Here is a 16,895-nt window from a genome sequence, read left to right as displayed (position 1 = left end):
TTGATAGACCAGGGATGTTAAACGTGTCCTTTTTTTTTAGATTGTAGAGATTCACGATTCCTTTGTGCCATCTAGCAGGGCTATTGCTTTTTAGACACTTTAATGAGGTTGCGTAAAACTTCTCCTTCGCGTGTGTAATTGCTCTTTGTAAGGCGTTCCGTATCATTCGCTATTGTTGGGTATGGTTACTAGAAAAGGCCAACTGTCGTTCAACATGTTCTTTCTGATTGTGCCACTATGTGTTTCAGTATATTCCTCCATGGTTCCCAATCTATCTATCTATCTATCTATCTATCTATCTATCTATCTATCTATCTATCTATCTATCTATCTATCTATCTATCTATCTATCTATCTATCTATCTATCTATCTATCTATCTATCTATCTATCTATCAAAAACCAATATTCTATGTCCCATTATAAACTTGCCCAAAGTCTGTAATTATTGTCTTTTTTATGTTTAGTACTCCAGTCAGCGTTTTTTTATTTTTGTCTATCGTTTTGCAGACCACATACATCATAATAAAGAATGACATATGTTATCATAACATATTTGGCTGTTCCAAAAGGATGTTAACATGGATTTAGGCATTTATATGGAATTTGAGCATGAGTGAAAAAGGCATCCGTCTATCCTATCCTACTAAAATAAGATGTAAGTGTTGTTAACAGCGCCCGCTGGGTAAACAGACCACCCTTCCGGCCGAATGAGGGCGTTGTCCTGATAGCCTGATTTGCATACATGGGGTCTGCAGATGTTAAAGTGGGACCTTGATGCCGCCCGATCCGGTCTATTTGGAGCAGGAAACCAAGAGGAACGGACACGGAACCAAACTGCTACTATTTACCCTTGGCCCTGCTTAACGAATATTGTGTGATTAATTAGGAAAGCGAGACTGATAAGGTAAGCATAGTTGCCTGTACTATTAGGCCATTACAGTGCTACCTAAAAATCACTACATAAAGAAGACTTTTAAAAAAAATATTGATTGATGTTGCCTCTTATATAGCTTGTGGCAAATCATTCTAAAGATGGAAGAAAAGATAAATGATCTGTTTCCATAGAAAACTCGCTGCTAAAGCCCTCTTCTAATGAATGGCGCAGATCCGTTTCAAAGGGTAGGGGGGGAAAATAAAAAATGGAGTACTTTGCGAGTGAAGAGAGAGGGACAAATAAAAGATTGAGCACTTTGCGAGTGATGCGAGGGAGACAAATAAAAGATTGAACACTTTGTGAGTGAATCGAGGGGTACAAATAAAAGATTGAGCACTTTGTGAGTGGGGAAAAAAATTTTGAGCACTTTGCGAGTAAAGCGCGGGAACCAATAAAAGATTGAATACTTTGGAGTGAGTAATTTTTGGCTGGGGGCCAGGGTTCGCCAGGGGCCCCGGTGTGATCCAGGGTGCGATTCCCTCTGGAAGTCCTGTTCACCTTGGAAGCCCTGCTCTCTGAGCAATGTTAGGTCTTTTCAATCGATTTATGAGCACATTTCAACTATTCTGATTTCGTGCCTACGTTTCAAAATATCTAATTTAGGCCTATTCTTCTCCCCATTATACACTAATAAATGGTAAATATGGTATAGACCGGGGTTTTCCCTTTTATTATGCAAACAGTATTGTGTGCAAACGTGCCAATATAAGAAATACAACCATCAATGAGAACATTTTAGAAAATTACACCTCATACAGCAAATACATATAACAAATTCTGGGGTTTTCTGCAAAAACTGAGGCGCCGTTGCTCATACTAGAGTGGGCTAAAAATTGCATTCATTGTATTACCTAGTTTATAAATAAAATGACTCTACTGTATTTCTAAAATGAAAGATAAGATAGATTATAAAATGATCACTCTCTCAGTACCATGAGCAGACAAAAGACTACAAGGCAATAGACTGTAGCAATCATCTGTGTGTACTCAGAACTTTGGTGTCGTCATAAGCCAATTTATATTTGTTAAAGAACACAATAATATAGCAATAACAACGCTTGTGGTTTATACCATCTGCCAAAATGACTACATCAAAAAAAGGTTTTACAACTATTTTATTCTGAAGAACAACAATTTGGAGTAGATCTTACTGGAAATGTTTGTTTAATTGTCTAATTTTCTGCCTTGGTAATCTTGGCACATTCAGTATTTAGGAGCTGGAGGGTGAAATACGGCCTTGGTTTGTGAAACGTGAGCTGAGACAAGATACATACTTAATTCATAAGTCAGTAGTTTTGTTTAGTTTAAGTAAAAAAAATAAGGATCCTACCTATCATCTGGTTTTCCAAACCCTTGACAATCAAATACACAAGCAATGCATGGCGTTGTTCCAGCACGTCTAACATTATGTGAACGCAGCAAGTCAAAGTGAGTCGGAATACGATGATCACTGTCTGAATGTTTGCATGAATCACATTTTGCCAACCAGGAGGCTTGCATACCTCTGCATGTTGATATATAGTCGTTGCAATCACAGCGTGGATATTGGCACGATCTTCCATTCTTTGATCCTTTTTTTCTAACCTACATAAGATTGTTGTTTAATATCTATATTATAAGTGAGAGAGTTTGTACATTGGTTTGTCGCACGAAACCATACATATGGGGTACCAAAATAACCGCAATTGTACCGGGAAGGTTAAAAAATTACCCGAGTGCGGGGGTGGGTGGGATTTTTACTTGGGCTAAGGGTAGTGGCTATCAAATTGAGAATTGTAGTAGGAAATTTTAGTATTTTAATTATCTCTGGGGAGAAGTTGGGAGTTTAGAGTGGTTTAGGCCTACATGACTGAAACTGTACTGAGAATGTTTTAAACTACATTTGAATAGAAAACTGCCACTGAGGGGTTGGGTTGGGAGTGGTTCAACATAATTTGTACTGGAAACATCTTAAACACATCACCCAGTATGGGGTGTGTTGGGAGGGGGTGGGGCGGAGAGACTGGCATTTGGGTAAAGTACCTGATTGGGATTGTATTGGGAGAACTGTCCTGGAGAGGAGTTAAGGTTTGTTGATTGTGGCTGGTGTTGTACTAATTTTTTTTTATCAACAAGCCTATCGTTGGGTAACTGTTGCGTGATGCATGACTTCGACTCGATCAGCTACTCAAGTTCACTGAGCTGGCTCATCTGCTATTGGTTCTTCAAACTTGGTGAATTTTGTTTATCGTCAACATATACATCAAATTTTCCGATTATATAATGTTAATTTATATTATATTTTCATGTTAATTGGTTTATTTTTTTTTTTTATGTATTAAAAAACAAGCTTTGAAATGTGTCTATTATTACAAATTTGTGATCAGCATTCAAATGATTTATTATGTCACAGCTCGCGATTTTTAATTTGTATTATATTATTAATCATTATTAATATTATCCAAATTCATAAATATCTTGTAAACTGTTGAATACTGTCTATTGTTAGTATGTAGTAGAACTCTCAATATTTCATATCATTATACCAATACTCACTTTAAATACTTCTTCTTCTGTCAATACATCTAGTAAAAAATATAAAATATAAATTAAAAAAATGAAAGCAAAAAGTAAATGAAAAAAATAAAATGTGGGGTTACCCTGTGTGCAGAGTTTGCACAAAGGGAGATAAGGCTTTAGATTGGTCGCAAGTTATTATAATATTTTTTAAATTGATTTTTCGTAAACCTTTTGTCTTGTTTTATATTTAAAAGTTATATCTGCAATTCAGAATGTTGTAATATTTTGGAGCTGTGTGATGAACATAACAGGGCAGTTGATAAAGAAAGGAGAATTATAGTATAATACCCTTTTCACATCTGCAAACCAGAACATGGTTTGCATAGTTTGAACAATTTTTGTTGAAAGTCTCTCGAGATTCCATAGGGGACCCCCTCAAAAACTAATGAGAAGCCTGTTCTTCAAGATGTCCCAAGTTGTTGTTGCGCATGTTGCTCATTCACTGTGTAACAAACATTAATGCATAAAAACAAAATTTCATTACTCAATTGTTTCAAATGAAAAGAATCGTGTTATAAAATAAATTAAATTTGTTTAGAATTAACAAATAACAATTCATGAACAGTTTTGAAGCACAAACAGAAAGCTGATTAAATGTTGTAAGGAATATCAGTGCCCACTCTATTCTTTAACAAACAGAATTATCTAAAATAAAAAACTGGGAAAATTTGATGTCAGGTATTCCGATTAAGTGAGATGACTCATCTATTGTGTGTATACAAATCTCAAATTGTAACTGTTAAGCACTCAAGTATAAATTTATTAAATACAATGGAAATAAACATTTTGAATAAAGAATAGACAAGTTAAAAATGAAACAGAGAAATAATAATAACATCCTGAGAAGTAATTGAGAATCCAGATTTGTGGTTACGTTATAGAAACTAAATAACAAAGCAGATTTCCTTCATATAAAAGAGCTGAAATCAAGGAGATTCCATATGATCAATGCTACTGTGTAGTATAACTATTGTCCCCTTTTATGGTGGGGAAAAATTGTTATTGAAACAATCAAAAAGGTGAAAAATACACTTTAACAGGTGTAAAACCTATCAAATATAAATTTTAGCAAACAAATAAAAAGTGTACGCTTTATTTATTTTATTATATAGCATCCTTATTTTTATCTATTAAATCTCAAACCTTTGTTTGGTTTCTGTGAGATGTTTACATTGTACAACTTGTTTTGTCATACTTGGATTGTACAAACTTGTTAAAAATCTAGTTTCTTTCTTAATTGTAGTTTCACTTCATATATGTTATTTTAACAAAAAAAGTGTGGCATGATAAGTTGCAGGTTCTATAGTAGTATTAACATATGTGGCACGATGGTTCTACTTATAACAGGGCCAGATCTGACAGGGGGAGTGGTTCGGACCCTGGTTAGCAATGAGTGTTGTATTACAGCTTTGGCAAAGCAAATTTACTGAAAAATCTTGCACATACTGTACATTTATGACATTCGTATCTTGGGTGCAATGATCAGAAAAACAATCATACTTTTGCCGGTAAACACCTGTGACTTATAACTGTGGAAAAATAAATAATGTGAATACGCGTGGCACATAATTTTAATTATGGATTGTTAAATCTTCTTAGGAAACAAATCTGTTTTTTAAGATACCCATTATTCCAGGCAAGTAAAATATCTCGCCGTATTGGACAAATGCAAGCCAGTTTTGATTCAGGCGTGAGCGTGAATCAAATGAGAAACTGAAATATTGCTCATTTAAATTAAATAAAGAATCAATATGAAACGACGTCAAAGGTGGTAATAACACTCAAAAGCAATAATGAGGAATAATGTAAAATTTATTTTATATACTGCTTCAAAGTTTATTAAAAACAACACCAAAGACAAACTATAAAAGAATAAATTTGTAATGCACCAAATACCAGTGAAACAAGCAAGCAACAAGACACTAAAAACATTAAATTTAAAAACAGTATTTAAAAGCATATTTATTCAACCGTGCAATCAGAATACAGTACTACAAAAGAAAATCGTTTCCCTCCACCGTTAAATAAACTGGAAAATGGTACCGTCACCATGAAAATAAAGTTCATTATCATCAAGAAACTTGATAATTATTTGTATTAGATCTGTCACTATGAGGAAGGATCGTCTTTTAATCGAATGTTATAGCCTGTTTTCCACTAGGTGAATTTAGTCCCAGGAATTGGGCTATTCTTCCATTACAAGAGTGAATAGCTGCAATTTTCATTCATTCATGAGTGCTCATGATCATGTGACACCTCATTTTCTGAGCTGTGATTGGTTGCATCATTTTGCAAAAAGTACCATTCCAAAGGTGCTAATTTCTCTGAAGTCAATCTAGAATTTGTCGCAGAAAGGGATTTGGAAGATGGAAATATGAATACACATGCGTATAAGCTTAAGCTTTCAATTCACGCAAACAAATTCACCTAGTCAAAAACAGGCTTTAAAGTGTGATGGCCCCTTTTTTATATTAAGGATCATTAAATCTAGTCCAAAGATTAATTCTATCAAACTAACATTTAGTTGTATGGTATGGTAACACATTGGGGTTTTTCATTTAAAGTAAATAGCTAGCAAACATATGTTTAGGAAACTTATTTTAGAAGAACACAAAAATCTTAAAATACATAAAGCTTTTGTTCTCTGTAACCAATGATTTGTAGGGATAGTAGGAGCAATATTTGCTAAAAATTACTATTAGCATGTGATGTCAATGTAGATGTTTTGAAAATTATTCCTTGAATATACTAAAAAATTCCAAATCTTCCCAACCCCCACCCTCTAGAGCAACCACCACCCAAACCAACTACCCTCCTAGCACAACTACTTCCACAACAACTATCCTTCTAAGACAACTACCCTTCTAGAACAAAGACAACTACCCTCCTAGAACAAGGACAACTAATCTCCTAGAACAAAGACAACTAATCTCCTAGAACAAGGATAACTACCCAACTAGGATAACTATACCCATTGATGACAACTACCCCACTAGGATAACTATACCCATTGATGACAACTACCCCACTAGGATAACTACCCCACTAGGATAACTATACCCATTGATGACAACTACCCCACTAGGATAACTATACCCATTGATGACAACTACCCACTAAGATAACTACCCCACTAGGATAACTACCCCACTAGGATATCTATCCCACTAGGATAACTATACCCATTGATGACAACTACCCCACTAGGATAACTATACCCATTGATGACAACTACCCCACTAGGATAACTACCCCACTAGGATATCTATCCCACTAGGATAACTATACCCATTGATGACAACTACCCCACTAGGATAACTACCCCACTAGGATAACTATCCCACTAGGATAACTATACCCATTGATGACAACTACCCCACTAGGATAACTACCCTACTAGGATAACTATACCCATTGATGACAACTACCCCACTAGGGTAACTACCCCACTAGGATAACTATACCCATTGATGACAACTACCCCACTAGGATAACTACCCCACTAGGATAACTATACCCATTGATGACAACTACCCCACTAGGATAACTACCCCACTAGGATAACTACCCCACTAAGGTAACTATACCCATTGATGACAACTACCCCACTAGGATAACTATCCCACTAGGATAACTACCCCACTAGGATAACTACCCCACTAGGATAACTATAACCATTGATGACAACTACCCCACTAGGATAACTACCCCACTAGGATAACTATACCCATTGATGACAACTACCCCACTAGGATAACTATACCCATTGATGACAACTACTGCTCTAGGAAAACTTATTCTGGGTTAATTAATAAAGTAAATTACCCCCTTGGCAACAACTCTACGCATTTATAACATTACGCTTTGTTTCAAATAGACAACAAACTGTAATTAGCAAAGATTTTCAAACCAAGAACTTATCAGTATGTAAAGCCTACCCACTGCAAGGATCATTTTCATCTCTTTTTTTCTCCTTACTTTTTTCTACGCAATATCTTTGTATGTTGATGATAGCACACTATATTGCCTATAAAATATTATAAATGCAAAATTGAAAATGGAATACAGAAGATGTTATACTGACAATGTAAGGCTATAATTCAATTTTATAATATAATTTTAATTTTTAAAATAAATTCATAGTTTGCATAGGTCTTAAATTTGCAGTTAATAAAATATTTGATATAAATGAGTAAGTATCTTGAAACAGATTGTTTGTTTGATTGTAAACAAATATCAACTACTATTATTTATAAAGCCCACTCTAATTCTGTGCGCAATCTCAGGATTATAGAATAATATTTTTATAAATATTTAATGAAGAAAATGTTTAAGTAAGTACATTCTTAATGATTAATGACAAATAAATAGCAGCATCAAAGAAAACAATGATGTGTACACATACTGTTATTTCATTGCATATAAAAAATGGAATGTTTAAGTTATACAAGGATACATATTCACAAAAATTGTTATTGCAATAAAAAATAATACTAATTTATACATAATTAGGGAAGAAAATTTATAAATACTATAATATAATTGTTTTAGTAACTTGGAATGCTTTCACTCAAGGATGGATTTGAAGGAGGATTAACAGTTTGGTTTGGATTTCTGTGGGCATGACCTGGGTTATTAAGGTCATTGATATTGCTAAGTCGAGTGTCATTCTCCAGACCGACAAGATCACTATGTAATTGGAGATTGCGACTGTGTCTATTACGACTCTGTACAGAAGGAAATGTTGCTGTGCAACCACGCACAGTACATGCAAGCATTTCGCCTAAATGAATGTTTTTGTAATGAGCATTCAGGGACTCTTCAGAGCAATAAATCTTTGAGCATAATTCACAGACCAGTCCTTGCTCGTTTTTAGCAGTGGGTGGATGTTCAATAACAACTCCACCTGGTAAAATGTCTTGAGTTTTCTGATCATGTGTCTCTACTACTGGCCAAGTATTGTGTTGTGCATCTTTCTTTTCTTTTGGAGAAACCATGTTGAATTGGAAATCATCTGACACTTTTCCCTCATGACAGTGATCTGAACTGTCCGGCGTAGGAGGAAGTGGACCTGTCACTCCGTATCCATGGTCAAGAGTTGGAGATACAGATTCTATTCTGTTACCATCATCAACAGGTTGCTTCATCAACATTGGTTTTACATCCTTAGCGCTTACATTTAATTCATTTTTGTCAACTTCCATTAATACATCTACAGTAGGAGCCTCATCGGCTCCATTGTTCACATCAGTATAGCTCTGACTTTCATCTTCTGTACCTGAATCAACCATTTCCTCATGAACAGTAGAAGTGCTCTTATATTTCACAGGGACAGTGCTTTTTCGTTTATTTGCCTGGCTTTCATCGTTATTTGATTCTGGTTCAGTTTTCAATGTCTGCATATAGCGCTTTGAAAAGGGAAGTCCACAGAGGGTTAATACTTTAGAGACTGGTGGTGGTGCTAAATTACAAAATTGTTTAGAAGGCATTTGAATATCCTGCTGTGTTGGTTCATCCTTGGATACATCGTCAAGATCATTGTTATAATTCACTGAATAAACGCAAGTGTCTTTTTTAAAATGGGTTTGTTCTTCATCATTACAACTTTCATCGGAATCAGAACCTGCTTGCTTTATAGTATTTCTGGGAAGTTCGATCATGGGAACTTTGCCTGTATCCTGCTGTTTACGAGTGTAGGCCTTTCTGTGTACTGGCTCGCTTTTATGTATCTTTGGGTTAGGATTCGAACTGTGCCGATTACGGCTACGTATTGAGCTGAAAGTCATATTACATCCTTCCACAGTACAGTGATATTTGACTTTTAAATGAACCGCGCCAAAATGAATTTTCCACGTTCCTTTATCATAGAACCACTTTTGACAAATATTACAAAGAACTCTTTTACTACAGTTACTCATGTGCCAGGAATTTTCCATACTTGCATCAAGCTCCTGATAATTTGGTGATGACATTGTCAAATCATTTGAAAAGTTTTCTTCATTGTTTGAAGATTCCTCTGAGAATGAAGAATCACCTTTATTGACGTTTTCATCTGGAAAACTGAGTCGTGTGCATGGAAGAGTCTCCTTTGTGTACGGCAAGCTTAATGATGGAGGTGGTATCTGTTTAGCTGTTGTTATAGGAGATAATGAAAGCAGATTGTAACCTTGGCTAACTGAAGAAATTGGTAACAATTCATCTGTCCTAATGGGCCCATGAAAATTATCAGAAGCAGTTAATGGCATATTGACCTTAGATGGCAAACATACCATTGGTGTATTTTTGATGGAGGAGGATAAGGCAGGTGTAAACATACCAGGCCTAAATATAACTTGGCCTGGAACAGATTCATCTTTTGTTCTTCTATGTCTTTCAATGTCCCAATAATGTGGTCTTTGAGAGTCTTTGTTTGGTGTTGTGTGGTTTAGTCTCATCTTCTTGTGGGGAAATGGAATTTTATCAGAGTACTTATTGTGTTCTTTACTATGAACAAGTGATGGAAAACCGATTCTATGTGGAAACAAACTGGATTGTTTTGTTGAATATTCAGTGGAGGACTGTGTTACTTTTGATGCTTGTGCAGGACTTAAGACATGCTCCCCATAGTCCATTGTCTGATCGCTAGATGTGCACGACACAGATTGGCTTGTAAGCACGTCTGAAGATTGACGTTTTGATGCTCGTAGATTTGTAATAAAGTCTTGTAGGTTAGATTTATGTGTTTTTGGTATTGAATTTTTATTATTGTTCTGTTGCTGTATCTCAAATATCATTTGTTCTGCCATTGATTTTGTTTCAGAGAAACGCAAGAACTGATTGAGAATTATTAGCTCTTCTTCGTCTGTTGTCTTCTGCCACAATCTCCGTAACTTTCCATCATCATCCTGAAATTTAAACAAGTATAATACCCACTATGAATAATATAACAAATGGGTGCTCCATAAATAGCAATCACTGCCAGTATAAGGTGCAAAACGAAATTGGATATGTAAATAGTACTATACTGCATTTTCCACAAATCCTATAGATTTTGGTGTAAAGAATGGTACCTACTGTAATCAGCTTTGAGAGTTTTCAATGTGTCAATATCACTATATTGCATCAACTAGAACTGTATGTTTTTCCTTACATAAGATGGCAATGTTGACACAATCATTGAAACATTTATATTCAAACAATTTTGATGACAAATAATAGTTCTAAAAATGTTAATGAAGAAAATGCAGTTAGCACTCTAATATATCTTTTTCATATAATTTACACTTTATACTTGGTATGACTGGTATTTAGGAGGGCCTCAAACTTTCATTTGCATTATAAAATAATATGAGAACTTTTTTTTATAATTTACAGTATATACTTTTTTTATATTTAGATAAAAAAGATGTATTGTCCCCCTGAAAAATTAATTCTTTAAACAATTGTTGTAAAATATTCCATTTTAATGTCACATAATAGTTATCAACTTTGACTAAAAATTGGAACTAAAAAAATGTAATTTAAAGCAAAAAAATATTCAAATTGGCTGCCAGCCAATGAATGGGTTTTTGGTTGAATTTAACCATTTATTTTGTTATTTTATAAGTGAAAACATTTTTTCCCTGTTTTTTTTCTATTGAAGTGATAGACTTTATTAAAATTACAAAATAACCTATTCAAAGTCTGATTTAATTAACCTTCATTTTTTATGTTTTGGGGGGACAATACATCTAATCTAAAGATTTAGATTGCATTTTTCCATTTTATTAGTAACAAATTACCAGAAAAAAAAAAGCTTAACATGTCATGTGTTTCTAAAAAACATTAACGCGAAATATACATAAAATATATTTTATATGAAGCTTTAGCTATGTAGCTTTAAGATATAAAAAAATGTACTCACATGGGACATGTAACCAGTCATATAGTCTTTTTCATCCCAGCCAAGGCCCTCTAGAATTTGTTTAATGTCTACAGGATTCAAAGCACGGAAAAGATGATCCAACATAATCTTACAGCGGATCGGCACGGCATGAGCACCATAGAGAAGTAGACTAGCTATATCAAACACATCACTCGTCTGGATACCGGTAAAATGCAATGACGGAAAGAGTGCCCTCGATGCTAGCTTATCCAAAGCTGTATTGAAAGTAATATCGCAGTACAGATCACAATTAAGACAATTTATCAAAACCTGGCTGCAAATGCTTGCTTTCAGAAGTTTTTGCGTTTGTAACACAAAAATGATTTAGCCATGCATTGTGGGTATACTTTAAATACTCTAAGTTGTGGAGAAAGCAATCAAATAAAGCAAGCAAACACTAGCAGAAACAAAACAAACAAAAGAAAAAAAAATGATACAAAAACTAAAATTCAATTATAAAACAATTTTTATTGCAATAGCCAATAGCAATGTTTTAATCAAATTAATTGTTAGCAGTAAAAAGTATCAATGTTAACTATCATTACTGCACTTGTTTTACCTTACAAATAAAATTGCTTTTTAAAATACTGTCTAATGATTTTCATTCCACAAGTTTTAACAATATTGTTGTTAAATTATCACTGGGTGGGCGGTTTTAAACTTTTTAGTATTGTTTATCAATATGCGGATCGATGCAGAGCATTCCTAATTCATTAAATATTGCTACTTTGGTTCATTTCAATGCTAATTACAGGTAAAGTAAAATTCTGAAAAACTCGAGAAAAAAAAGAATTTAAAATACAAATCTATAGACATTTAGAAACCAATGTATTTAAAAAAAATTCAAATATTGATGACATAATCATACTTTTATAAAACGTAAGTATATAATATGGGAATGTAACTAAAGGTTATTTTATGAGGTTATTTAATAACTATCCATGTTTTTTGACAAATCTCTTCAATATTCACTTCCTACTGTATTAATCAAAATCTTGAATGTTATTGTTAGAAACTAAATTGAAATTGTTTTAAACTGAATGTGAATCATCTTCTCAATCACATTGAATTATATAAAAATGTTTTTAGTACTACTGCATTTGAAATACAGCACAGCCACTCCTTGGCACTCCTGTAAATCAAATAGTAAACAATACGTATGGGAAATGATTGACACACCGAGTACATCGTGACAGGATATTGTACATGTAATAATAGTTTTCTACATATACAGCTTGAGAAATACATCATTATTGGCAGAAATAACGAATGAGATCTGCTAAATACCTATATGAACAAGTAGTTTAGTCCCATGGGGCCTGTGTAGAAACTTGAACAACATTAAAATTTATATTTTTATAGTTCAAATTGTTTGTAGGATGCTATAAATCTATATTCATTTTGAATTGATTTAAACTAACTGAATGTGTGTTCCCTTCACACTGGGTATGTATGTTAGAGGATTAAATATTATTGTCAGAAAAACTACTAAAAAATCACCCATACTTACAATAGTTTATATGCCTAATTTATAAAAGACATAGATAAATTTACTTTATTGATGTATCTTTTTTAAATTGCATTTTTTATAGTTAATTTTAAGTGGGTTTTTTTGTGAGTACAACATTTTGAGTCATATGGCTACTTACTGTAATTTTATTGTAACACAATAAATAAATAATCTATGAAAAAGTATCTATGAAAATACTTGAAACAACATCATTTTGGCAATTTTTTTAATTCTAGATGTGCGTACCTTCACAATATGGAGTACAAAGAAAGTATTGTTGCTACACATAGTATTTCATGGCATCATGAAAAAAACATTTATAAAAACTAGATTTAATTCGTCAGTATGACAAATTACTATATAGGTTATATGCATTGATTTTGTCAGTTTATAATATATAAAAGATAATCTGTCTACATTTTCCCCGATGGGAATTGATCTTGGCACCGCAAATACTATAGCCGGTATCACTGCACACCAAGCCACCTATAAACTGTATTAAAACATGAAGAAAGTTTCCTCTGTGTATTTGCTACCTATGATGCCATCTTATTGGTTGACAGTGCCACATTGAAAGTGCTTAATCTCAGCCTTAATTTATTAACATTTTAAACATATGTATATTAATTTAAATTTGATATTAAAGTTTGTCTGGATCATCAACATTTCAAAAATTATATTTACTATGCGAATAATGAGATATAAACCACTTTTTCCCCTAAATTTCGAAATAAAAACATGCATTATTTATACACTAAAGAAATAAAATTGGCCCAGTTTAACAGTGATCATGTCTATATCAACTACTCTCAATGGAGCAAGTTCTACTAAAAATGATCACGCTACCTTCAATATATTAAATGCTGGTCACATGATCTAGAGAGGTAGTAAACATAGTTTAACCAATTGTTTTATTTTAATGTAACACAATTTCGCTCATGACCATCAAGATCTGTAAACTGCTTACGATCGACGAAACATATGAACAAGACTTTTGACAAAAGGTGTATAATTATCCAAAATATGTGTGGAACAAATTAACATTTTAATTAGTAAACAAAACATACAAAAAATACATTAGGGAACCTAACATTGAAGCAAATGTATACAAAGAAAATATGCCTGAAAGAAGCTTTTGAAAAAGTGTTTAGCAATTGAGGTCTTAGCAAGTAGACCAACATAAAAAAAAACAATAATATTATCAATCAAAGACTACATGTTAATTATCCTCATGTTTACCAACAATTCATACAGATTTGTGGTTGTTTTAACCATGGAGTAATAATCAAACGGCCCCATTCTACAATGGAAAATCAAAACTATGGCAATGGAGATGGAAGATATGGTAGTTTATTTGTCCCTGCCCCTTTCACTTGAATTTAACATTTTATATAATTTTTTTTTATTATAATTAATTGGAAATTTGAATTACATAGCAGTAATTTGTTTTATATAGATAATGTATTGTATTTACAGCATTCCATAAATTGTATATTTCATTATTATCTTATGTATGTACAGTTGATAATAACATTTTAAATGAATGACTAGAGGACCATTGATTTTTGTGTTTTTTAGCAACAATTTGTTGTAAACATTGAGTCATAAATTGCAGTGTAGTACTGAACTGGATATGAATATAATGTAATAATGATATTTAGGCCTAGGCTAGGTAAAATTAAACACTGTCAACTGTGTTGTTGTAGTTGTTGGCTAAATAAAGCTTTTACATTACAGGAAGAAACTTTTTTATTACATGATTTTGGCAGTGAGGTTTATATCATTCTTTGTAACTCGTTCTATTATTACTCCATGTTTTAACGCATGTCTTTATTTACAAATATCCATTATCAAAAATAACAATTAGTAAAGATGTTGTGAACATTTTGGCTTTTATTTTTTATATGTATACAGGAGGGTAAATTTGCTGTAGCATTTGAAATGTTATATAATCCATGAGTCATTACATATTAACTGTTAAACTCACCGTGAGCAACCCAGCCATGTTGGCAAGACTGGCAAGATCTTATCTGCGTCTTACAGGGGTTGAAACATTCGCAACTACACCCTGGCAGTGTACATCGAAGGCTCTGAAATTTAAGTGGAAATATGTACTGATTATATTTAAAAAAAGTATTTCAAGTTACTCATGATTCCAATAAAAACCTTGAATCATCAATCATGCTCAATCTCAGTTTTATATTACAGTACATTATTAATAAAAATAATAACTGTAATATAAAATATAACTAAACCAAACAAATCCATATTACTATATAAACAAAGAAAGTGTACCATTAAAGAAAATAAATATTGGTCAATGTAAGGTAGGGAAAGAAAGTCGTACAGTTTTAGAACTCATGAAAAATGCTTGAAAAAAGCATTATTATAACATAATAATGTAAAAATAAAAATATATAGAAAAAGAAATAAAATAGTACTATGTTTTCTTCAGGACAACGCAAAATTGAAAAAGTATAATACAGTCAGCAAACCAATTAGAATTACAAAACATGAAACCAAACAAACAGGCTACTGTAAATGTAACACAAAAATAACAATTATATTTGAAAATAAAAACTATCACAACCTTCATGATGAATGAAGTTCATGTGAAAAAAGTAGATGTCCAGTAACAGTTCCCAGCCAGTATTGGCAAGTGTGTTAATTACATATGTGATCCTGAAGAGTGTGTCTGGTGTGGTGCAAGTGCACACAATGAGGTGTCGTGGTCGTGTGTTGATATTTTAGCACATGTTTCAAGGCAATACATTCAGGCACTATAACTATTTCCTGAGTACTGTTTAAGGTGTGGGAAGGATATCCTGAACAAAAGGTTCCGCTAAGAGTATAATCAACTACTTTATCATTATCATTGTTGGACTACGTGTGTTTTCTAAATTAATTGTGACCATAAATATATGAATTCTTTATTAAATTGATTGATTGCTTTCAAATAATTTCATGAATTATATTTTTTATAATGCATAATGTTAAAATCTAACTTATTTCAGACCAAAACAATATATAATATGAAAATTTGTTAATATTGTACAAAACACTGAAAAATAATTATTGTAACTTGCAGTAAATTCATTGATCCACGCGGATATAAAGGCAATATCTGAATATTACATAGCCAACAACAAGTAGAATATCCACGGGTCGGGTAGCTAGTCTTTATATAATAATAATTCACCTTACCTTGCGAAGAATAATATACAGATAATTACTAATTAATGATTCCTTGGTAATAAAATATTCTCTTAGGCCTAGGTCTTTTAAATTAACAGAAGAATTTCCATCAATAAGCCTACATTAATAATAATATTATCAGGTAGGCCGAATAAATAATAATTCATCTTTTTCAAGCCGAATCACCGGATGTTCAGCACGCCGCACGTACCAGGTTACTACCGCGAGTATTGACCAATCACAAAACAGTCTTTCGTCGCATCTATAGAGGGCGAATAACAAAATGAGGCTGCTATGCATGCATATTTTAAATAGTTTAGTTGAATTTTTTTCCAACAAGTTATCTGGCACGGCGTGTAAAATGTAGTTTCGTGATAATGATGTGGACTAATCTTCATGAGTTCGAGCACCAGTAGATGACTTTTATTTATTTATCGCCAAATGCAAGTGTTGCCACACACAAATTACACAGTCAGTATCAAACTCTTTGAGAATTTACTGGATTTTATATGTTTAATGATAGGGAGGACATATACGATTTACGATCCTTGCAGCAGTAGTCATGTGATGCAGTTTCAACCAATCACATTCATGTATTTACATAGGCTATGTAATATTATAAAATATTCTATTTCTGTTTTATTAATGTATAACTTTTTCAGGCCTACTAGCCCTATCTTTATTCAATCTGATTCAAATAAAAGTAATCTATTTTTGTTATATAAAACAAAAAAATGTCTTATATATGTGTAATGGTACAAATAATGGCATTTGGTGGATGATGAAAGGTTA

General features: G+C 32.9%; 1 protein-coding gene across 7 annotated transcripts in view; it reads right to left on the bottom strand.

Moving 5' to 3' along the window:
* The window catches only part of LOC144845546 (zinc finger protein basonuclin-1-like), a 71,039-nt gene that overhangs the window by 45,593 nt on the left and 8,551 nt on the right, over positions 1–16,895 (bottom strand). For 2 of the 7 annotated variants that reach the window (XM_078702952.1, XM_078702953.1), the window contains exons 2-4: positions 14,896–14,998; positions 3,472–3,500; positions 2,267–2,520 (exon numbers count right to left, since the gene is read on the bottom strand). In XM_078702952.1, the coding sequence (XP_078559078.1) occupies positions 2,267–2,520; positions 3,472–3,500; positions 14,896–14,998 (386 nt within the window). Of the gene's footprint in view, positions 1–2,266; positions 2,521–3,471; positions 3,501–5,289; positions 10,380–11,377; positions 11,614–14,895; positions 14,999–15,498; positions 15,808–16,895 lie in introns of those variants that run through there. The other 5 variants (XR_013612565.1, XM_078702950.1, XM_078702955.1 and 2 more) reach the window with 5 other exon arrangements.

The sequence above is a fragment of the Antedon bifida genome, chromosome 6 (assembly GCF_963402885.1).
Source record: "Antedon bifida chromosome 6, ecAntBifi1.1, whole genome shotgun sequence".
Classification (NCBI taxonomy): Eukaryota; Metazoa; Echinodermata; class Crinoidea; order Comatulida; family Antedonidae; genus Antedon; species Antedon bifida.
This window is presented reverse-complemented; position numbering and strand designations above follow the sequence as displayed.